Source organism: Heptranchias perlo, unplaced genomic scaffold (assembly GCF_035084215.1).
Source record: "Heptranchias perlo isolate sHepPer1 unplaced genomic scaffold, sHepPer1.hap1 HAP1_SCAFFOLD_70, whole genome shotgun sequence".
Classification (NCBI taxonomy): domain Eukaryota; kingdom Metazoa; phylum Chordata; class Chondrichthyes; order Hexanchiformes; family Hexanchidae; genus Heptranchias; species Heptranchias perlo.
This window is the reverse complement of record NW_027139729.1, coordinates 2113157-2135838: the sequence shown is the minus strand read 5'-3', so window position 1 is coordinate 2135838 and position 22682 is coordinate 2113157. Positions and strand designations below refer to the sequence as shown.

At 45.1% G+C, this 22682-nt stretch overlaps 3 protein-coding genes across 3 annotated transcripts in view; 1 reads left to right on the top strand and 2 right to left on the bottom strand.

The window, feature by feature from the left end:
- LOC137318386 (zinc finger protein 16-like) overlaps window positions 1-22682 on the bottom strand; it is a 254149-nt gene that overhangs the window by 86636 nt on the left and 144831 nt on the right. The window lies entirely within an intron of this gene.
- The window catches only part of LOC137318362 (zinc finger protein 850-like), a gene marked incomplete at its 5' end in the record, with an annotated part of 98777 nt that overhangs the window by 13585 nt on the left and 62510 nt on the right, over window positions 1-22682 (top strand). The gene's annotated exons all lie outside the window — the stretch shown is intronic.
- LOC137318343 (Fc receptor-like protein 5) lies at window positions 6730-22561 on the bottom strand. Its single transcript, XM_067981228.1, has 10 exons — window positions 22504-22561; window positions 21715-22008; window positions 19716-20009; window positions 18236-18529; window positions 14460-14753; window positions 13084-13173; window positions 11082-11109; window positions 10188-10231; window positions 8768-8808; window positions 6730-6815 (listed from the first exon to the last, which is right to left on the bottom strand). The coding sequence occupies exons 1-10, from the start codon at window positions 22559-22561 to the stop codon at window positions 6750-6752; spliced, it is 1503 nt and encodes a 500-aa protein (XP_067837329.1). The 3' UTR covers window positions 6730-6749.

Below are 22682 nucleotides of genomic sequence, written 5' to 3'. Positions count from 1 at the left end.
AACGTGTTGTGTGGCACTACGAACGTGCTAAATGGGATAGATTCAGAACAGATCTAGCAGCTCAAAACTGGGCATCCATGAGGCGCTGTGGGCCATCAGCAGCAGCAGAATTGTATTCCAGCACAATCTCTAACCTCATGGCTCGGCATATTCCTCACTCTACCATTACCAAAAATCCAGGGGATCAATCCTGGTTAAATGAGGAGTGTAGAAGAGCATGCCAGGCGTAACTAAAAATGAGGTGCCAACCTGGTGAAGCTACAACTCAGGACGACATGTATGCAAAAGAGCGGAAGCAACATGCTATAGAAAGAGCTAAGCGAGTCCACAACCTACGGATCAGATCAAAGCTCTGCAGTCCTACCACATCCAGTCGTGAATGGTGGTGGACAATTAAACAACTAACGGTTAGGAGGATCTGAAGACATCCCCATCCTCAATGAAGGCAGAATCCAGCACGTGAGTGCAAAAGACAAGGCTGAAGCGTTTGCAACCATCTTCAGCCAGAAGTGCCAAGTAGATGATCCACCTCGGCCTCCTCCCGATATCCCCACCATCACAGAAGCCAGTCTTCAGCCAACTCGATTCACTCCACGTGATATTAAGAAACGGCTGAGTGCACTGGATACAGCAAAGGCTATGGGCCCCGACAACATCCCGGCTGTAGCGCTGAAGACTTGTGTTCCAGAACTAGCTGCGTCTCTAGCCAAGCTGTTCCAGTACAGCTACAACACTGGCATCTACCCAACAATGTGGAAAATTGCCCAGGTATGTCCTGTCCACAAAAAGCAGGCCAAATCAAATCCGGTCAATTACTGCCCCATCAGTCTACTCTCGATCATCAGCAAAGTGATGGAAGGTGTCGTCGACAGTGCTATCAAGCGGCACTTACTCACCAATAACCTGCTCACCGATGCTCAGTTTGGTTCTGCCAGGACCACTCGGCTCCAGACCTCATTACAGCCTTGGCCCAAACATGGACAAAAGAGCTGAATTCCTGAGGTGAGGTGAGAGTGACTGCCCTTGACATCAAGGCAGCATTTGACTGAGTGTGGCACCAAGGAGCCCGAGTAAAATTGAAGTAAATGGGAATCAGGGGGAAAACTCTCCAGTGGCTGCAGTCATACCTAGCACAAAGGAAGATGGTAGTGGTTGTTGGAGGCGAGTCGTCTCAGCCCCAGGGCATTCCTGCAGGAGTTCATCAGGGATGTGTGCTAGGCCCAACCATCTTCAGCTGCTTCATCAATGATCTTCCTTCCATCATTAGGTCAGAAATGGGGATGTTCGCTGATGATTGCACAGTGTTCAGTTCCATTGGCAACCCCTCAAATAATGAAACAGTCCGAGACCGTATGCAGCAAGACGTGGACAACATCCATGCTTGGACTCATAAGTGGCAAGTAACATTCACGCCAGACAAGTGCCAGGCAATGACCATCTCCAACAAGAGAGAGTCTAACCACCTCCCCTTGATATTCAACGGCATTACCATCGCCGAATCCCCCACCATCAACATCCTGGGGGTCACCATTGACCAGAAACTTAAATGGACCAGCCACATAAATACTGTGGCTACAAGAGCAGGTCAGAGACTGGGTATTCTGCAGCGGGTGACTAACCTCCTGACTCCCCATAGCCTTTCCACCATCTACAAGGCACAAGTCAGGAGTGTGATGGAATACTCTCCACTTGCCTGGATGAGTGCAGCTCCAACAACACTCACGAAGCTCGACAACATCCAGGACAAAGCAGCCCGCTTGATTGGCACCCCATCCACCACCCTAAACATTCACTCCCTTCACCACCGGCGCACAGTGGCTGCAGTGTGTACCATCCACGGGATGCACTGCAGCAACTCGTCAAGGCTTCTTCGACAGCACCTCCCAAACCCACGACCTCTAGCAACTAGAAAGACAAGAGCAGCAGGTACATGGGAATAACACCACCTGCACGTTTCCCTCCAAGTCACACACCACCCCGACTTGGAAATATATCGCCGTTCCTTCATCGTCGCTGGGTCGAAATCCTGGAACTCCCTTCCTAACAGCACTGTGGGGGAACCTCCACCAGACGGACTGCAGTGTTTCAAGATGGCGGTTCACCACCACCTTCTCAAGGGCAATTAGGGATGGGCAATAAATGCCGGCCTCGCCAGCGTCGCCCACATCCCATGAGCGAATAAATAAAAAAAACACAGGGAGCGTTGTAAATAAAGTTGGTGAGATGCAGGCTCAAGTCGCCACATGGGACTATGATCTAGTGGCAATAACAGAGACGTGCTTCAAAGAAGGGGAGGATAATATTCCTGGCAAGAAGGTATTCAGGAAAGCTAGAGGAGGAAAGAATGAAGTGGGGGTGGGGGGCAGTATTGATCAACGAAACTATTAGAGGACTGGAAAGGTATGATGGAAAGGGTGAAAGACAAAATCTATTTGGTTGGAATTAAGGAATAGTAGGAGCTATTTACGCTATTGGGTGTATACTTTAGGCCACCAAATAGTGGGAAGGAGATATAGGAGAACATTTGCAGGTAAATTACAGAAAGATGCAAGAACTATAGAGTAGTGATAATGGGGGATTGTTACACACCAGGACAGGCAAGACTTTCTTTACCTCGAGAAAAAGCTAACGGTCTTCACTGGTTATAATTCAACGGCTCCCACCCGCAGCTCCTCAAGGTGTTTTAGTGAAATGAGACTCAATTCTCTATGCAACACGTGACCTTCCTCTGAATCTCAAGGATTCGCAATATTTCTTGCCGGCCACTGCTACAATGTGCCTGAGCATTTCTCGTCCCGTCCAACCGACAGCCACGTGACTGATAACGGGAGAGTTCGAAGAACGGCGACCTGAAACAGGAACGATGGTTTCAACCCATCCCAACTTCAGGACTGTGGCATGTGCAGAAATCTAATAGGACGGATTCAAATATGGAATTGCTGGAGAGATGGGCAGAGGTATGTTTGGTGACAGCATACACTCGGACTTTTGAGAGGGGAGCGGAATTGGAAATGAGGTGTTGGAAATGGTCGAGACTGGATTTTTGTGAGGAGGGGGTAATGCTGTTGTTTTGAAAGGGAATAGAACAGCACCCGAGGAGAGGGAACCCTTTACAATGTCAGCTAGAATGGGGGAGCTAGGGAATTTGGGTGGTCAGAAGTTTAATGGGAGCTGGTGGTGGGAACCATATACAAGATAAGCCCGTAGAGAGCGTAGGAGAAGACAGTAGAGAAGGGCGTGGCATCAGGGCTCGGGCAGGAGGAGTCTGGGAGCAGGTTTGGTTTAGTGGGAAAGGGGAACGGGGAATACGGCAGACGCATCTGAACGGATGGTCTCAATCTTAGTGACAAAGAATTCCATGAGTTCCTCACTCGTTTTTGGAGGTGAGTTGAAGGTTGGGGGAGGGTGTAGGGCATAAGGGTTAAAGGAGACGATTGGTAGTGGACAGAAGGATCCACTGAATATAAATTGGCTCTCCAGAGTCATCTTAGTTTTTGCAGAGGAGAGTTCTGCCTAACAGTGCCTAACAGTGCTTGATTTGGTCCAGCCAATTGTGCACCAGATACGATCAAGGGCTGTGCACTTTGGTCTTGAGGGAGTGAAGATGGGGCCATAACAGGGTTGGTGAGAGTATAGGTTTCACTGGGGTGAAGGGAATCAAAGTTGTCGGTGGGAGGATGGTTGGGAGATTGACAGCAACAGAAGCATTTTAGTGAATGGAAAGGAAGGAAGACAGGAGCTTGACCAAGCAGTTGCAAGTGAATTGCAGAGAGTTTCTCCCCTTATCGGCGGATATGGAAAACAATGGGGTTGGTAGGGGGTATGAGGGTGTAGGTGGTGCGGGATAAAAGGGTAAGTTTGGTGATTAACTAATCTATGATTTGGACCATGGGAGTAAAGATGTAGATAGAACGTTCGACAATATGGGTAGGAGAGTTAATATGGAGGGAGAGGTTTATGGCGTGTATAAGGGCAGCAAAATCAGTGAAATCAGAGGAGAGAGGGGCAAAGTGATTTGAGGTGATAATTGGAATCACCGAGGACGAGGAGTCGCGCAAAGCTGATCCTGAGAGAGGAAAGAAGCGAGGAAAACTCGGGGAGAAAATCGGGATCGGTCTTAGGAGCGTAAGGGAACAAGGATTTTAAAGGATAGGTGGAAAAGTTGGAATAGGGTGAGATGCTTGAAAGAGGACAATGTACTTGGGAAAGTACAGGGAAAGGGCGGGGGAGAGAGAATAGCTGGATTGCTCTTGCATGGAGCCGGCGCGGAGTCGATAGGCTGAATGGCCTCCTTCCGTGCTGTAACCTTTCTATGATTCTATGATTCAACTAGAGGAGTAGGGGGGAGACCAAGGTGTGATTTTTTAATGAGGGATACACCGACACCCCGGCGGATTGTACCGGGCAGGTGGTGGAAAGCATGGTTAGGTGGGGAGGCTTCAGTAAGGGTCAAGATGTCGCGAGCTTGGAGCCAAGTTTCAGTCAAAGCCATGATGCCAATGTAATCGCCCACAATCAGGTCTTGGATGCGGAGGTCCTGGTTGGTGAGTGAACGGTCATTTCGGAGGGGAAAGTCGGAGAGGGTGATGATTGCTGATCCACTGGCAGAGTCTAAATGAGCAGTGGGGGCGTGTCTGAGGTGATCGAGCGGGGAAGGTGTTTAGCAAGATTATAACCCCAGTGGATGCACTGGGAGGGAAGGTTAGCAAGAGATGAGGATGAGGCAGTTGTGCTCGCTGCTCCTGAGGAGGTAGTGATGAGCGCTTCGGTGGACCATTTGGAGACTGCCCAGTGAGGCAAAGACGGCAACTGTGAGCTTATCCAAGAGGGAATTGAAGCCTGGGATGGCGGCAGTCGGAAGGCAGAGCGGTAGTGGTGGGTTGGCGTAGGGACTGTGGGGTGGGAGGAAGTACATGAGATGGGAGAAATGAAAGGTGGCATGACTGGATGACAGGAAGGGGAGAAGATGGAGAGAAGGGTTCAAGAACAAAAAGAGACGGAAATAATGGGCTTGGGGGCGGAGTGACAGCCATTGTGCTCACGTGAGTGCGCACATGGGGGAACTGGGGTTACAAAGGCTTAAGAGAGTTTAGGAGAGACATGTCCTGTTTGCAAACGGAGGAAAAGGAGTAGACGATATAAAAGAGTCAACAGTTAAATATTATGTAAGTTATTTCCTTTCTCTTAGGATGCGGAGCGTTTTTGTTTATTGAAATATCCAATCACAAAAGGCCCGCAGTAACGACACAAACACAAGTGCTGTGTCAATAGACTTCAGTGAAACTAATGCATTTATTCAGAAACTGAAAGCTTACTATTACTGTACAAACAAACACACAAGACTTTATGAAGCTTTTAAAAACCCCGTAACAGCAACAATGAACACCCTGCCACAAAGTTAACCAAGATCCCACTGTGATACCGCAATTGATTTTCATCCTTATTCTCTGGGCGTTTAGCATCGGCCGGGCGGAGCACAGAGAGGAAAATCTGGAGCGGGGGCGGGGAATCTCACAGCTTGAACGGAATAAAGCGCCATTAATTCCAATGGAAAGAAGAACAATCGCGCCAGATTTTCCTTTCGGTGCTCCGCTCAGGTGATAGTTAACGATCAGTCGGTAAAAGCATTAATATACTCACTTTTACACCAATTTATTCTGCGTAGATTTCACTTACTTGGGGAAATAAAATAGCAGTAAAGGACGGAGCAAAGATGCTCACGCATGTTCCGAACCTATTTTACGTTTCTCATGGTGAGATCCCTTCTTTAAAATGCTGGGTTACAAAAAAAGTTTATTTTACTAAAAATGTCGCTTTTAGCCTCCTAGAGAATGATGGGAGCCGAAAGCCTTCGCGAAATTGTGCATCCCTCTATAATGTGATGAATGGACCAGTAAAATTCATGGACTGGGGACCAAGTCTACAATTTGCGGTCGGGCTACGTAGAAACAGCGATTCAGTCGCAATTATCTGAAAGGACTGCAATACAAAGGTCAGGAAGTTATGGTTCAGTTGCACAGAGCCTTGGTCAGACCACATCTGCAGAACTGCCATCTCTTTTGGGCACCATGCCTGATGAAGGATATATTGACCTTGGAGGGAATGCATCGCAGATTCACCAGAATAAAGGCGGGGCTAATAGGCTAAATTATGAGGACAGGTTACATAAACTCGGCTTGTATTCCTTTGAGCTTAGAAGGTTACGAGGTGATCTAATCGAGGTGTTTAAAACGTTTAAAGGATTTGATTGGGCAGAGACGGAGAAACTATCGCCTCTGGTGAGGGAATCAAGACAAGGGGACATCAACTTAAAATGAGAGCCAGGCCATTCAGGAGCAAAATCAGGACGCACTTTTCACATAAAGGGTAGTGGAAATCTGGAACTCGCTCACCCAATAGGTTTTTGTTCGATAAGGTTATCAAGGGATATGGAGCAAAGACGGGTAACTGGGGTTGAGGTACAGATCAGCCCGAATCTAATTGAATAGTGGAGCAGGCTCGAAGGGCTGAATGGCCTATTCCTATTTCCCATATTCCAAAAATATCGTTTAAATGATACTTGAAATGAACTAAGTACCAGGAGACAGGTCGGACATCTCATATAGATTACATTTCTATATATGGCTATATGCAAATACCAACTCTGGATGATATCGAAATGGGTCAATTGCTAATGACCATCACAATGCTCGGCCCTGGACCTCTTGTTCAGGGTGGCACGCCTTGTGCCGGGGAGAACTCCAAATTTTCTACCGCTTCACCATTGCGTAGGTGCTGGATTCCTCACCGAAGGTTCGGACGATGTTTCGCTGACCCTGAAATGAAAGGTGCAGTTGGTCAGAAGTTCAATTGTTCGGCTTAAAATCTGTTAACAGTTCAGAGAAATTATATCAGCAGATGGATGTCGGCAAAAGGCGGCAAAATGATAAAAGCGGCCTTGTTCGAGTGGGCGGTCATTAAGCTGAAATGTTGAGCCACTCTAAAGGATTTTGACTGTCTGCTAACGGTCATATCGAGTCTACAGCTCAGAAACAGGCCTTTGGGCCCAACTGGTCTATGAAGGCGTTTATGCTGCACACCAGCCTCCTCCCTCTCTACTTCATCTAATCTTATCAGGATATCCTTCTAGTCCTTTCTCCCTCGTGTGCCCATCTAGCTTCCCTTTAAATGCATCTATGCTATTTGCCTCAACTATTCCTGTGGTAGCATGTTCCACATTTCACCATGTACAAAGAAGTTTCTCCTGAATTACCTATTGGATTCATTAGTGACTATCGTATATTTATGACATCTAGTATTGGGCTCCCTCACAAGTGAAAACATTATCTCTATGGCTACCTCATCATCATCTTAAAGGCCTCTATCTGGTCACCCCTCAGCCTTTTCTTTGCTGGAGAAAAGCGCCCCAGTCTGTTCAGCCTTTCTTGATGAGTTGACCCACTCAGCTCTGGTATCAGCCTTGTGAATCTTTCTTGCACCTACTGTAATGAATCTATATCCTTTTTATAATAAATGTAAGGAGTCGCACAACACCAGGTTATAGTCCAGGTTATAGAACAGAACTCGGCTCAATACTCCAAGTGTGGTACAACCAAGGCTCTTTACAGATTTGACTTCATTTCTTTTTAATTCTATCCCTCCAGTAATGAACCCCAGTGTTTGGTTTGCCTTTTTGTGGCCTTATTCACCGGCGTCGCTACTTTCTTTATTTTCAGATGAAGTTATCATTTCAACGTAATGCTGTTTGTGTAAAAACATGGAGGTCCCGCGATTACCAGCAGAGAAACAGGAAATCTGGAAACACATAGCGGGAGGACGTTTCTAAATTAGAGGGGATCGACTTCGATGGAAATGGAAATTGGGAGAAGTTTACAACGGGCGACCGAACCCAGATCGCCCGTTTTACGCCCGCTCCAAGTCGAAAGTTCCAATGCCTATTTCTGACAGCATCGGGAAATAGAAGGGACAACTTATCATTCCAGGTGTGATTCAAAGATGGCGGGTGTAACTCATGGAACCCGCACGCTGGATCAGTGAGGTCAATAGAAAATTGTCTTGTTTACATAGCAATGCTCTGCATATTCCACACATAAACCAAAAGCTAACCCTTCACGGCTATATACAGTCTATAGTCAGGTGCACAGAAGTATGTTTACACGTATGCAGATGCAATCTTGGGAACTAAACTCTGCTTTTGCCCTTCATTTCCTATAGGGGGAGCAAAGCTGCATCTCACCCCTCAAAGATTCGTGTTCCAATGAGGATCCTTTTCAACAAATCTTTTTAAAAGATCCATTTATTCCTCTCTATTGACAACCTTTCTGTAGTCCTTTTACGACATATTGAAATATGATTGCAAATGTATTTGGTCTCATGAATATTAAATGATGTGGAGATGCCGGTGATGGACTGGGGTTGACAATTGTAAACAATTTTACAACACCAAGTTATAGTCCAGCAATTTTATTTTAAATTCACAAGCTTTCGGAGGCTTCCTCCTTCGTCACATCGTTCACCTGACGAAGGAGGAAGCCTCCGAAAGCTTGTGAATTTAAAATAAAATTTCTGGACTATAACTTGGTGTTGTAAAATTGTTTACAATGAATATTAAAGGTTGAGACAAGGCGACTGTGATTTTAAACAAAGAACAAAGATCCTGAGAGAAAACGGTCAAATATTTGGAATCAACTTAGTAAGAGCATGAATGAGCGAGATAAATGATAACATCAAAGTTAAGAAATAAACCCTAAGTTTATTTGTAACTTACGCAGACTTTCCTCGGCTTCGTTTGTAGATTAAGGTCAGCGTCTAAATGAAACAAAACAAAAAAAAGATTGCATTGATGTGTAAATATTTAAAACATTTATTAAAAATGTTTCTTTCTATGGTTAGTCTCTCCAAATGAAATGTTATTAAATCATCATATGAATGGGACCATCTCCACTGCCAAGAGTGGGGAGTACCAACGGTTCTCCGGCTGGCCACTGGGAAGCGAATGGACTTCCTATGCTGGTTTCCGTTACCATTTCCTGTCTTTCGCCAGGAAATGAATGCGATTCCCAAGGTTTTTCTGGGAACAGGAAATCGATTTGCACTATGTGGCTTGTTATTTTTAGGACTATTGCAACTACAGTGTTAGTGTGGCAAGTCTTGAGTTGCCCTATGGTCGCAATGATAGATGAACTTATCACTTTCCACTTGTGACGATTAATGCGGTTACATCCATGCTTTATAGTTTTATGAATTTGGATAAGGAAGGAATTGAAGCTGAAAGGAAGAGTGTTACTCATTGAGCCAGGACTGAGACCTCATAATAAATAGTAATAAAAAGTGAAGTATTATATAAATGAAAGGACAAATGGGGATTGAATTACATCTACACAGCCTCGTCCAGTAATCCCCAACCCTCCAGCCGTACTTCACCTGCAGACTATACTTTGCCTTGAGTCCGAGTGCCCATTGCCTGTGAGTTCAATTCGCAATAGAATAAAAATCTTAATGCCTGCACCACTTCCTGTTTACCAAAACGTACTTCCGGTTGTTATTTTTTGTCACACTTTTGCGTCACCTTTTCCATTATAAATTCCGATGGTGCATTCATTTTTACAATAAAAAGCTGCCTCTGTAAATTTGCCATCCTGTAATTACACTCGCCCACCAGCGGCGACAATGTCGCACCTCGATTTTGCATCTCCCACCTTCGCAGCCTGTTTGCAAAACCGTCTGATACTTTAACCAACTCTAATTGCTTAAGAAATTGTCAAATATTTTACTACTTTACTGTAAATCTACAACAATTTTAAACCATGTATGTGCACACTTCCTATTATATACAAATAAGCGCATAACTTCGGATTTTAAAAGTGGGATTGAATTATGCCTGTGCGCCGGACTCCAATGATCTCGTTCCCGCGATTCCCCTTGAACTGTAGGACACACTCGATCTCTACTCCACGGTGGAAACATAAAATCAATGTTTATATTGCTTCTTGGTCAGGTTAACAAAATGGTTCAGAAATGATTGACTCTGTATGTGATTCTTAGCAGATTTGCTAAATATAGTACAAACTGTTGTCTACAAACTGCTACTGCTAATAACTTCTTGTTCATTTTTGTTCGTTAAAAGAAAAAGAAAATACTGAACGTCAAAGACAATACCGGATGCACCAATACAAAATAGAACTTACATGTCAGGGTTTCGTTAGTCTCGTCACTAGGAGGCGCCGTGGTCCTTAAAAGAATAGAAATCGTCGATTCAATCATTTTATTTTGCAAGGCACATTTCATGTGATTCGTAGACAGGTAGTGAATGGATCTAGAGATGGATCCCGCCTGAGATGTAAAAATGCCCCTCGGTACATGGCCAGGAGATCCAGCTGTTGCAAAACCAAGTTTATTCCTGAGAATTGTTCTTTGTTGCCCTGAAACTACCGATTTGTTTGACGTGTAGGGCGATTAATGAGGAACCGTCTCCAGCTCTCACTATATGTAGCGACTTCATTAAATTGTTTGTGAATATTGCCTCCCGTTGGACACTCAATTTTTTCGAGCGCAGTTTCCAATTGGCTAGAATAACTAAGGAGAGACATCATCACAAATGCATTCGCGATGTCGTTACACAGAGCGAACAGAGGAATTTCTGATCTCATTGAGCGGTGGGTAATGTGGGATCCCCAGATGAGAAAGGTCATAGCTTAATAACAACGTGGCTGAAAAGACATTTAAAGAAATGAAAGGGAGATAAAATGAAAATTATTCAAGTAAATGAAACTGCCCGTGTTTGGGTGAGAGTGTGCGCATGTGTGTGCGTGTGATTGTGTTTGATATATGTTTGTGTTCCTGTATATTTGTGATTGTGTTTGTGTGTCTGTGTGTGTGTGATTGTGTGTTTGTGTTTGAGTTTGTGTGTATGAATGTGTGATTGTGTGTTTGAGTGAGAGTGTAAGTGTGAGTGTGAGTGGGGGAGCTCGATTCTAAAATTTAAAAGCCAGGACACGGACAAATTGTACCGAATGTTTGCTGCTGGGTTTTATTTCGGTTGAGTGTGGTTGAAATTTAAAATTCAACACTTAATGTCTCACCTCATTTCTCTGCTGTTTCCACATTTCCCTGAAAATAAAACATAAGTGTTAGAAATCCGGATCCAATTACAAAATAGAAAGATGAGAAAGGTCAAGAAACAGAACAGGTCTTTGGGCCACTGAAACTTATTCTCCAGAACCATCTCCCTCCCGGCACCACATCCAACTCGATTATGAACAAACCCGTAGAGTATAATTTTAACCTAAACCGCCGAGTGGATAACGGGCGGGTTCGGACAGGACTTCCATTTTACACGCCGCGCGATTATACCCTCCATTGACAGGCCAGAGGTACATCAAGGCTTTGAGGAGCTGAAGAAGATGGCTTCGGTGTTTACGCATGTTAATCTGGACAACGTGTTGGCTGCAAATGTCTCAATGTTTGTTAATCAGTTTGGAGCGAATGGTAACAGCTGTGGTGGCTATGAAGGAGGCTGAGAGATAGAGATAGAGTAAGGGTACCGAGGAGAGTTGACCGCATACTGCTCAACGATGTAGTTAAGCTGTAGGGTATGGATGATGAAGATGAGTGGGTCAAAGGAGATAATCCTGGGCACGGCAGACGTGATTGTGCAGCCAAGGGAGGCGATGTCAATGGATGAAATGTTATGACTATGATGTGAGAGGTAGGAGTGGAAATAAACGGGGCAGTTCCAGGGAGGCGGTGTATGGAGGACAGACACTTGAGGGATGACCGATGTTTCAAAGGTCGATTAAGAAGAGGAATGATAACAAGCCATCCAAGCAGTCACACAGGAAGTAACTGGTACTATGGATGGATGGAAGGTTGATGAGAAAGCCTTGAACAGGAAGTGGTGGGAGAAATCGGAGCATACTTGTAACGGAATCACACCTTTCAATACTTTATAGAGAAAGCGACCTTTGGATATGGGGAGCTGGAGAGGATGAGAGGATTAAGAGATGGCTTTCTTAGGAATTGCGTGATGACAGCCGTTCTGCAGGATATAATGACTGAAGCAAAAAGGGAGCGACCGGATCAGCGCATTGGTACTCAGACAACTGAGGTGCGGAATGTTTGTGGCGAGTAGCTCAGAAGGGAAAGTGTCATGTGAGCATTTCGTGGGTTTTATGGACGAGATGAGTTTAATGTTGATGGGTAAGGAGATAAAAAAGGAAATATCGAATCAGGTTGGAGAGGTTTACACAAGGGTGAGTGGGAAGGGTTAGGAAGTAGAGTGGTCAGAAGAGGCCCAGGCAGAAGAGGATTGTTTTTGATTTGGATCACAAGGTATTTACAGATGAGGAAGGGCAGTTATTGCATCTTAATTCACCGCACCCCCCGCAGAAAGACGCTACAGACACCACCCCCGTTGCTGCATCTCAATATTCTGTCAATGATTCCAAGTTATTCGCCTCCAGAACTGTATCTGGGAGTCCATTCCTTGCATGATCACTGCGTGATGAAGAAATTCGTTATCTCCGATTTAGATGATCTTTTACCAGTTTGTAACTGCCTCGCTTTGACCAAACCTATAACTTCATTTCATGTCATGTTTCAGATTTATCCCTTCCATAACATTTACTATCTTAAGAAACTCCATAGAATCACCTCTCAGGTGTCTCCTTCCAGACTGAGAACCCCGAGTTTTTGTCGTCATTCTTCATAATGTGACACTATGGGGTCGAAATTGGTCTTTGGGCAGTAACGCAAATCGGGCGGTATGACATAGTGTGCCAGTTATACGCTCCACCTGACGTTCAGTTCAATTCACATTAATAGGGCTGAATATCGGGTGCGGTGTAGAACAGGCGGCAAACGCGATACCGCCTGTTTTGCGCCAACGCTCGACATGGATTTCAGCCCAGGTCTCTTTCAGCTTCGCCACCAGCGATTTCACCTTTCAATCTGTGATCTCCTTATATTTACTGTCCGAGGTTAGGGGTCAGGTGGTGGTTCGTTTGTAGTGGGGAAGAAAGGAGACGACATTTAGCTTGGTCCATGTGTTGGCAATGAACGGATATTACATGCTGTTTAACTCACCTTTCTTCCAGAAACACACACCCAACAGAGCAAGGATAAGAATCAGAATCACAGCAGAGCCAACACCAGCCTCCAGCGCAACGGATTTATCTAAATGAGATAAAGGGGCACAGTGGAATCAAGTTAACCAACATTATCTACACGGAATAAATAATCTGCTGCTTGACAGAAGAACAAAACAGGCACTGGGACTGTGTCGATGGAATGGGCCGCATAACAGAAAAATAATGCATTAAAATGTTGACATAGAATCTTACAGCGCAGAAGGAGGCCATTCTGCCCATTGTGACTGTGCTGGCTCTTTGAAAGAGCTGTCCAATTAATCCCACTCTCCTGCTCTGTCCCAAGCTTTGCACTGTTTTGATAACGTCCCTCAGTCTCTGATACTCTAAGTCTGTCTCCCCTCCTCTCTTTTCCACTTATAAATCTCCCCCATTGATTCAATGCTTCAAAGTCAGTGGATCAGTCATGACGCCGTGAGTGGTTTTGGACCGTGATGACAACAAGATGCACCTGTTAAAACTGACGCGGCACAGAGCTCAATTGTCATTGGTCGATTAATTAATTGCCTCGTTAATTCATTGATTCGTTCATTGGATATTAACCGTGGATCTTGGACCAGGTGACTATTTAATTACTCACAGCTGGTGGCAAAAATATGATAGCGACAGTGTGGGAATGAATCAGTTTCATTCTGTCAGTTTCATTCTGAATGATCACTGGGTCAAAATTGCACATTGGCAGAGTGAACAGATGTGGTGACGGTTCAGGTGGGGACCTTGATCAGAACTCACCTGCTCTCTCCACAGAAGCTCACTGACGGGCTGTATGTTTACAGCACCTGTTTTGTGCTTTTTGCTTACTAGTTTCAAATTACCTTGTGTTAAAGATGGTAGAGTGGGTGTTATTTTTTCTCAGATCCTCTGGGCTATTAGGGATCGGAGAGCAACTAAAGGACACAACTAGTGAATCAAATTTTTCAACAGAGTTGGAGAAATAAAACCGTTCAACGTTTGGTGATTTAACATTTCCTCAGTAACAGGATAAATAGCGAACAGTTCGTGAAATAAACGTTAAAAGGCCTTTGGGCGATAGGGAAAACTGGACGGTTTCACATCGGCCGCCTGTTTTACGCTGCGCCCGATATTCAAGTTCTATTGCAGCCAATGGGGTTGAATATCGGGCGGGGCGTAAAACGGAGGCACGATCCGATACAGCCCAAGACCAAATATTACCCCTGGATGTCATTTCCACGCTAGTTTTGATCGTTAATTACAACACGGAATGCCTTGCACCGTGGTCGGATGAACACATTCACCGTGTGAATCTCACTCACCTCTTAGGATGAACACATTCACCGTGTGAATCTCACTCACCTCTTACAGTTATATATACAGGGTCACTCTCAGCCGACGTTAGCAGCCTTCCCCACACATCCCCTTTATACAGACAGGTGTAATTTCCTCCATCGGTGTGATCTATATTCGTGATGGTGAAAGTGACAGAATTGTCCCGTGCAGCAGTCTGGACATCCGAGTAATTCGCTTCTCGGTGTCTGTATAAGTAAAATGTGAAGCCAGGATGGTCCCGGGGGTTTGTACAATTAAAGGTAACTTTTCCACCCTTCAAAACAAGACTAGAATCCACTGATATATTTGGTTTGGGTAGATCTGCAATATGTAAGGAAAAAGCAGTGACAATCGATTCAACGGCAATACAGACTTATTTTTTGTGAACCAAAATATCAATGACCTGGACTTTGGTATTCAGGGCATAATTTCAACTGTTTGCAGATGACACGTAACTTAGAAGTTGTAAGCACTGAGGAGGATACTATATACAAGGTGGAAATTGCCCATTCATTAGTGGGATGAAACGGAAGAAAATAAATCAGTTGGGGTTCTATTTTCAAAATCAGCGTTTATCCCTCAAATTTCGCTCTGGGATACCAGAGGAACAGAGGGAAGGCATTGATTTGAAATTTGCATTTGTGGTAACTTAGCCGAGCCATAACCTGATTAAAAAGAATGAACGTCTCCGCTAAACAGTGGAGATTCCCATTTCAAATAAAGGAGTTAAGTGTTAGCGGGCTTTGGGATGTGCGCAACGCTGGGCAGGCCAGCATTTGTTGCCCGTCCCTAATTGCCCATTGAGAAGGTGGTGGTGAGCCGCCTCCTTGTTGAACAGCTGCAGTCCATGTGGTGAAAGTGCTCCCATATTGCTGCGAGGTAGGGAGTTCCAGGATTTTGATACAGTGACGATGAAGGAACGGTGACATGTGCCTCAGTCGAGATGATTTATAACTTGGGGGAAAATTGGAGGTGATGCTGTTCCCATCCAGCTGCTACCTTTGTCCTTCTCGGTGTTGGAGGTCTCAGGTTTGGGCGTTACTGTCGAAATCCAACCCAGTGAGATGATATGGAAAACCAGAATGTAATTCATTAAAGTACTCCGAGTTACAGGGTTATTTTGAAAATCTCGGCACGCAGTTTCGCTTATCTGACAGAGAAACCTGTAATGTTACAAGTCCAGCCAGTTTAGAGGTGCCTCGTGAGGTAACACTAAACTCAGTGGAGTTAATAGTAAAAAGGAAGTCAAGGGAAGGGTGGGGCCGATTAGGGACCAAAATGGCGATCTTCTTGTGGAGGCAGAGGGCATGACTGAGATACCTTATCAGTACTTTGCACCTGTCATCACTAAGGAAGAGGATGCTGCCAATGTTCCAGTAAAGGAGAAGAAACTGAATAGGATGAGAATAGATAAAGACGAGGCACGCAAAAGGTTAGCAAAGCTCAGAGTAGAAAAGTCACCCGGTTCGGATGGGATGCATCCCAGCTTGCTGAGAAAAGTACGGGTGGAAATTGTGGAGGGATGAACCCGGCAACTACAGGCCAGTCAGACTAACGTCGATGGTGGTGAAACTTTTAGAGACAATAACCCGGGACAAAATTAATTGGCACTTGGAAAAATGTGTGTTAATAAATGAAAGCCAGCACGGATTTTTAAAAGGTAAATTTGTGTTGGACTAATTTGATTGAGTTCTTTGATGGATTGCTGGAGAAGATTGATAAGGGTAATGTGGTTGATGTTGTGTCTAAAGATCTTCAAAGGGCGTTTCAAAAAGTGCCATACAATAGACTTGTTCGCAAAATTGAAGCTCATGGGATTAAAGGGCAGTGGATGCGTGGATACGTAATAAGCAAAGAGACAGAAAGCAGACAGTAGTGGCTGATTTTCAAACTAGAATGAAGTGTGCAGTGGTGTCACCCAGGGGTCGCGGTTGGGACCGCTGCTCTTTGTTGATATATGGTAATGACCTGCACTTGGGGACACAGGGCATAATTTCAAATTTTGCAGGTGATACGAAACATAGAAAGAAGTGAGGAGGATGGTCACAAACTTGAGGAGGACATCGACAGACTGTTGAAATGGGCAGGCACGTGGCAGATGAAATTTAACGCAGAGAAGTGCGAATTTATTCATTTTGGTGGGAAGAAAAAGGAGAGGCAATATAAACTAAATGGTACAATTTAAAAGGGGATGCGGGAAAAAAAGAGAACTGGGGGTATACATACACTAAACTTCGAAGGTGGTAGGACAAGTTGAGAAGGCTGCTAAAAGGGGATACTGAATTCTTGGCTTTATAAACAGATGAAAATGATACAAAAGCAAGGAAGTTGTGCTGAACATTTACAAAATACTGGTTAGGCTCCTGCTGTAGTATTGTGGCTAAATCTGGGCACCACACTTTAGGAGGGATGTCAAGACTTTAGAGAGGGTACAGAGCAGATTTACTAGAATAGTACTAGGGATGAAATACTTCAGATACGAGGAAAGATTGGAGAAACTGAGGGTTCTAAATTGAGCCGTGTAGCGCCCGCTGTTTGGGTGCTATGTGGCCTCTTCGACATCCAGGATGGCGTCTTGCAGCGTGACATGCGCTAGATGCCACCTTGGTATTAGAGTTAGCAGCAGGCGCAGATAACGAACGCCGGAATCATGTAAAGTAAGGAGAAAATAGCTTCAATCAGATTGCAACGCTGATTTAAGAGTGATAGACACCATTTTGGGACTTAACGCACAACTCAACGCACAGTCTTAACCCCGACCATCTGAACGTGCCTTAGAGTGCCTGGAGGACACTCACCGGCGCTATTTAAACTAACCATGCATGATTTACAGGTTAGTGGAAGGATTATGATTTCTGGCTGCTGAGACATTTGTAACTGTTCTTGGAGGTTTCCTACTCTTGAATACTCGGATGCGGGGATATAGTCCAACATTAAGAGCCAGCACGTGATGGAGTCAAGCTTGAAAATGCTTCTACACGCGAAGGGTGGGAGATGGTTGGAATATCTTCTGCAGACGGCAGTTAATGCTCGCTCACTTGTGAAAGTTCATTCTGAGATTGATAGATTTCTGTGAACCAAGGGTATGAAGGGATATTGGGCTAAGGCAGGTATATGGAGTTAGGTCACAGGTCCACCGTGATCTCATTGAATGGTGGAACAGGCTCGATGGGCTAAATGCCACCGCCACTTGCTGCTTCCTGATATGCAACATCTTCTCCTGCAAGAAAGTGTGACGCGTGTCTGGATGATGTGCCTGTCATGGTTGAATAGCTGCCAGTGTGTGTGACCAGTGAGTTGTTAGCTTGCGCTAACTCCTATACTAAAATAGCGTCTGGCGCATGTCACTCTGGAAACGTGCGTGAGCATCCAAGACGCCATCTTGGATATCGAAAAGGCCGTGTCGGGCCGAAACAATGGGCGCTACACAGCCCAATTTAGCGCCCGAACCCTCCCCTTTCCGCCGGGCGTGTTCGTTTAAAGTTATTCTCCAACTATCACCCTGGGTTGTGAGGTAAAATTTTAGTCGGGATTGATATCACAAATTTCTGACAGTGGAATATAAATCCGTCTGAGGCGGCGGCCTGAAACGGGCGATCGAGCACATTTTATACTCCACAGATTTTAAACACACCCAATTATCATTTCCATTGAAGTCAATGTAAAGATAAACCGGAAGAGATGAGAAACGCTCTGCCGATTCACTATCGTCCATTCGACGATAATGCATTGTCATAATCTACCCCTAATGCTGTTGAATAGATATTTAAACAATCTCTGCTCCTCCCGCCCCTTTCACTCACCTGCGATAGTGACCCTCACAGCCTCGCTGAGCTGGGACCAAAACTGCCTTCTATTGACGGAGGTTCCATATTGACAGTGGTAGCTCCCTCCTTGGTCTGTTCCGGTGACTCTGAATGTTCCAATGTTGTCCTTTGTGATGATTTGATGAGAGTTCAGAAGTCGGCGATCTCTGTAAAAATGGAAAGTTTTATCGCGATAGTCTCCGGCCACGGTGCAGGTAATGGTCACCGTCTCTCCTTTCAAATACACGCCACTTGGTTGATCAGGGGATATCCGTGGCTTTTTCGGCGTATCTGTGGTAAAATAAATAGAAAGAACAATTGGAAATGGATCTGTGGATTAAGTTACGGTGGAAGTTTGGGAACTCCATACCGATTGTGTGGTGTTGAGTGGAAATGTTTGTATCGGCGGCTGAGATTCGACAAAACGGGAATTGACCATTCATTAGTGGAATCAAACTGAGGTGCGAGAGAAAAGAAATCAGTTTGTGGTTCTATTTACAAAATCAGGTTTTAGTCCTGAAATTACACCCTGCGATACGAGGGGAACATGGATAATGCGCTGATTTGAAATTCCCATTCTTTGTCATTTAGGCTATGGTGCAAACCGGATATCAAAGAGTGAACTTCTCTGCTGAACCGTGGAGATTGGAACCTCAAATAAAGGAGGGAAGTGATGGTCGATTTTTTATTTATCATTCTTGGGGATGTGAATCAATGACATCACTGGATCTGAATATCGGATCGGGCTGATATCAGACGACAGGTCCGATCCCGCCCGTCTTACACAACTGCCCGTGGCGGATTTCTAATCAATTTTTACTGAGACCTGTCAGGAGCAGAGCGCCGATACTTTGTGAATATTAAGCAATGTTACAAAGGCCCTGTTTGGAGCTGAACGTAGAGTTCCTCCCTCAGAATATTAAACACTGTTAGAGAGAACATTTCACGAGCTGAGCGCAGATTCCCTCTCTGACTATTATTCGCTGTTGCAGAGACCCTGTCAGGGGTTGAGCGCAGAGACCCTCACTTTGAGCATTAAACAATGTGACAGAGGCCCTGTCAGGGGTTGAGCGCAGAGGCCCTCACTTTGAGCATTAAACAATGTGACAGGGGCCCTGTCAGGGGTTGAGCGCAGAGGCCCTCACTCTGAGTATTAATCACTGTGACAGGGACCCTGTCAGGAGCTGAGCGCAGAGACCCTCTCTGTGAATATTAAACACGGTTACAGAGACCCTGTCAGGAGCTGAGTGCAGACACCTTCCCTGTGAATATTAAACACTGTCGGAGAGAACTTGTCACGAGCTGAGCGCAGAATCCCTCTCTGTGACTATTAATCACTGTTACAGAGACCCTGTCAGGGTTTGAGCGCAGAGACCCTCACATTGAGTATTGAACACTGTTACAGAGACCCTGTCAGGAGCAGAGCGCAGAGACCCTCACTTTGATATATGAACAATGTATATTCCCCTTCACTCACCCGCTATAGTCACCGTCACAGCCTTGCTGCGCTGGGACAGTAGCCGTCTTGTTTTGACGTAAATTCCATATTGGCAGTAGTACCGCCCTTCTTGGTTTGTACCGGTAACCGGGAATGTTCCGCTGTTGTTCTCAGTGGTGATTTGACCAGAGTTCAGCAGTTCCTGCTCTCTGTAAAAGTGATATGTTTGATCGCGATTTTTTCTGCTCACGGTGCAGGTAATGGTGACCATCTCTCCTTCTACATACACACCACTCCAAAGATTAAGAGATATCCCTGGCGTTGTTAGCGGATCTATGACAAAATAAATGGAAAGAACAATTAGAAATGGATCTCTGGCGTTCCCTTGTACACTGGAAGGTTGGAGACTCAATAACGATTGAGCTGTGTTGACGGGAAGGGTTTGCATCGCTGACTGGGGTTCTACAAACGTGGGATTCTGGATTTGTTTCACAAGAAACACCGAAAGACTTGCATCAATATCGCGCCTTTCACCATCCCAGGACTTCCCAAAGCGATTTACAGCCAATGAAGTACATTTGAAGTGTAGTCACTGTTGTAAAGTAGGAAATCAATTGGCAGCACCACAGCTGGGGTTCTCTTTCCAAACTTGGGGTTTAGGCCAGAAAATGTACTTTGGGATACGAGCGGAACAAGGAAAATGCTTGATTTGAAATTCCTATTTCTGCTAATTTAGCCCAGGTGAGAACGCAGATAGAAAGAGTGAACTTCTCCATTAAACCGGGGATTCGCATTTCAGATAAAGGAGTTTTTTGGTGTGGCCAAAATACGTTCTTATCATTACAGAGGTGGCCGTCACAGGCAAGGCCGGCATTTATTCCCATCCCTTGTTGCCCTTGAGAAGGTGGTGGTGAGCCGCCTTCTTGAACCGCTGCAGTCCGTATGGTGAAAGTTCTCTAACAGTACTGTTAGGTCGGGAGTTCCAGGATTTTAACCCAGTGACAATGAAGGAACGGTGGTTCTTGTAAAAATCAGGATGGCGTGTGACTTGGAGGGGAACGTGCAGGTGGTGTTGTTCCCATGTGCCTGCTGTCCTTGTCCTTCTAAGATGGTGGAGGTCGCGGGTTTGGGAGGTGCTGTCGATATAGGGAAAGCCACAACGTATTTAAGTTAAAGCAACCCCCAAAACAGGTTCATTTTTAAAATCTCTGCACGCAGTTGCGGGTATCAGACTGAAAATTTGCAACGTGACAAGAGCAGCCAGTCTGGCAGAGCCTCATGAGGTGACTCTACACTCAATGGAGTTAGAACCCCGGCGCTGTGCTCTTATTATAATATTAAATTGTTCGCTCTGTTAATTGAGACCTGTAGGGTGTAAAATTGGAAATCAGGAACAGAGGTCATGTAATAATATCACACAACCTACATTGTTTTGTTTATCGAAGGTCTTGCGTTCACATCTTCATATTTATTCTCTGGCCAACTGCTGAAATGAACGCCATCACCTCTGGAATTCTCCAGTTCCTCAGCACGGAGTTAAAAAGGACAATTTTAACACAACCGGCATTGTGGGAGTTGGATAAGTTCTGTCGACCGCCCGTTTAAAACTCTGACCGATTTTACGCTCCATTAAAGTCACTTGGGGCAAAATCGGGAAGAGTTTAAACAAGTGGCAGACTCGAACCCGCCTCTTTTCCGCCGGGCGTGTTCAGTTAAAATTATTCTCGAACTATCGCCTTGGGCTGTGAGATGAAGATTTAGTCGGGATTGATATCATAATTTCTGACAGTGGAATATAATTCCGTCTGAGGCGTAGGCCTGAAACGGGCGATCGAGCACATTTTATACTCCACAGATTTTAAACACCACCCAATCATCATTTCCATTGAAGTCAATGTAAAGAAAAACCGGAAAAGATGAGAAACGCTCTGCCGATTCACTATCGTCCATTCTACGATAACGCATTGTCATAATCTACCCCTAATGCTGTTGAATAGATATTTAAATAATCTCTGCCCCTCCCGCCCCTTTCGCTCACCTGCTATAGTGACCGTCACATCCTCGCTGTGCTGGGACCATAACTGCCTTCTATTGACGGAGGTTCCATATTGACAGTGGTAGCTCCCTCCTTGGTCTGTTCTGCTGACCGTGAATGTTCCAATGTTGTCCTTTGTGATGATTTGATGAGAGTACAGCGTTTGGCGATCTCTGTAAAAATGGAAGGTTTTATCGCGATAGTCTCCGGCCACGGTGCAGGTAATGGTAACCGTATCTCCTTTCAAATACACGCCACTTGGTTGATCAAGAGATATCGCTGGCGCTGTTAGCGGATCTGTGGTAAAATAAATGTAAAGAACAATTAGAAATAGACCAGTGGACTAAGCGTACGGTGGAAGTTTGGGAACTCCATACCGATTGTGCGGTGTTGAGTGGAAATGTTTGTATCGCCGGCTGAGATTCGACAAAACGGGAATTGACCATTCATTAGTGGAATCAAACTGAGGTGCGAGAGAAAAGAAATCAGTTTGTGGTTCTATTTCCAAAATCAGGTTTTAGTCCTGAAGTTGCACCCTGCGATACGAGGGGAACATGGATAATGCGCTGATTTGAAATTCCCATTCTTTGTCATTTAGGCTATGGTGCAAACCGGATATCAAAGAGTGAACTTCTCTGCTGAACCGTGGAGATTGGAACCTCAAATAAAGGAGGGAAGTGATGGTCGATTTATTTATTTATCATTCTTGGGGATGTGAATCAATGACATCACTGGATCTGAATATCGGATCGGGCTGATATCAGGCGGCCGATCCGATGCCGCCCGTCTTACACAACTGCCCGTGGCGGATTTCTACTCCATTTTTACTGAAGAACGGGCGGTCGAGCATCTGCAGCTCATTTTATACTCCACCCGTTTTATACACCACCCAATTATCATCTACATTGAAGTCAATGGAAATAAAAATCAGGAGATATGTGAAACAGCCTGCCGATTCACTATCATCCATT

What these genes read in the sequence shown, in the direction of transcription:
- LOC137318343 (XM_067981228.1), bottom strand. Translation starts at nt 22,561, where the DNA reads ATGCTCGACCGCCCGTTCTTCAGTAAAAATGGAGTAGAAATCCGCCAC. An exon ending in TGTGACGGTCACTATAGCAG is followed by an intron (nt 20,010 to 21,714) that starts GTGAGCGAAAGG and finishes ATTTTGTCATAG; the next exon opens with ATCCGCTAACAACGCCAGGG. An exon ending in TGTGAGGGTCACTATCGCAG is followed by an intron (nt 14,754 to 18,235) that starts GTGAGTGAAAGG and finishes TACATATTGCAG; the next exon opens with ATCTACCCAAACCAAATATA.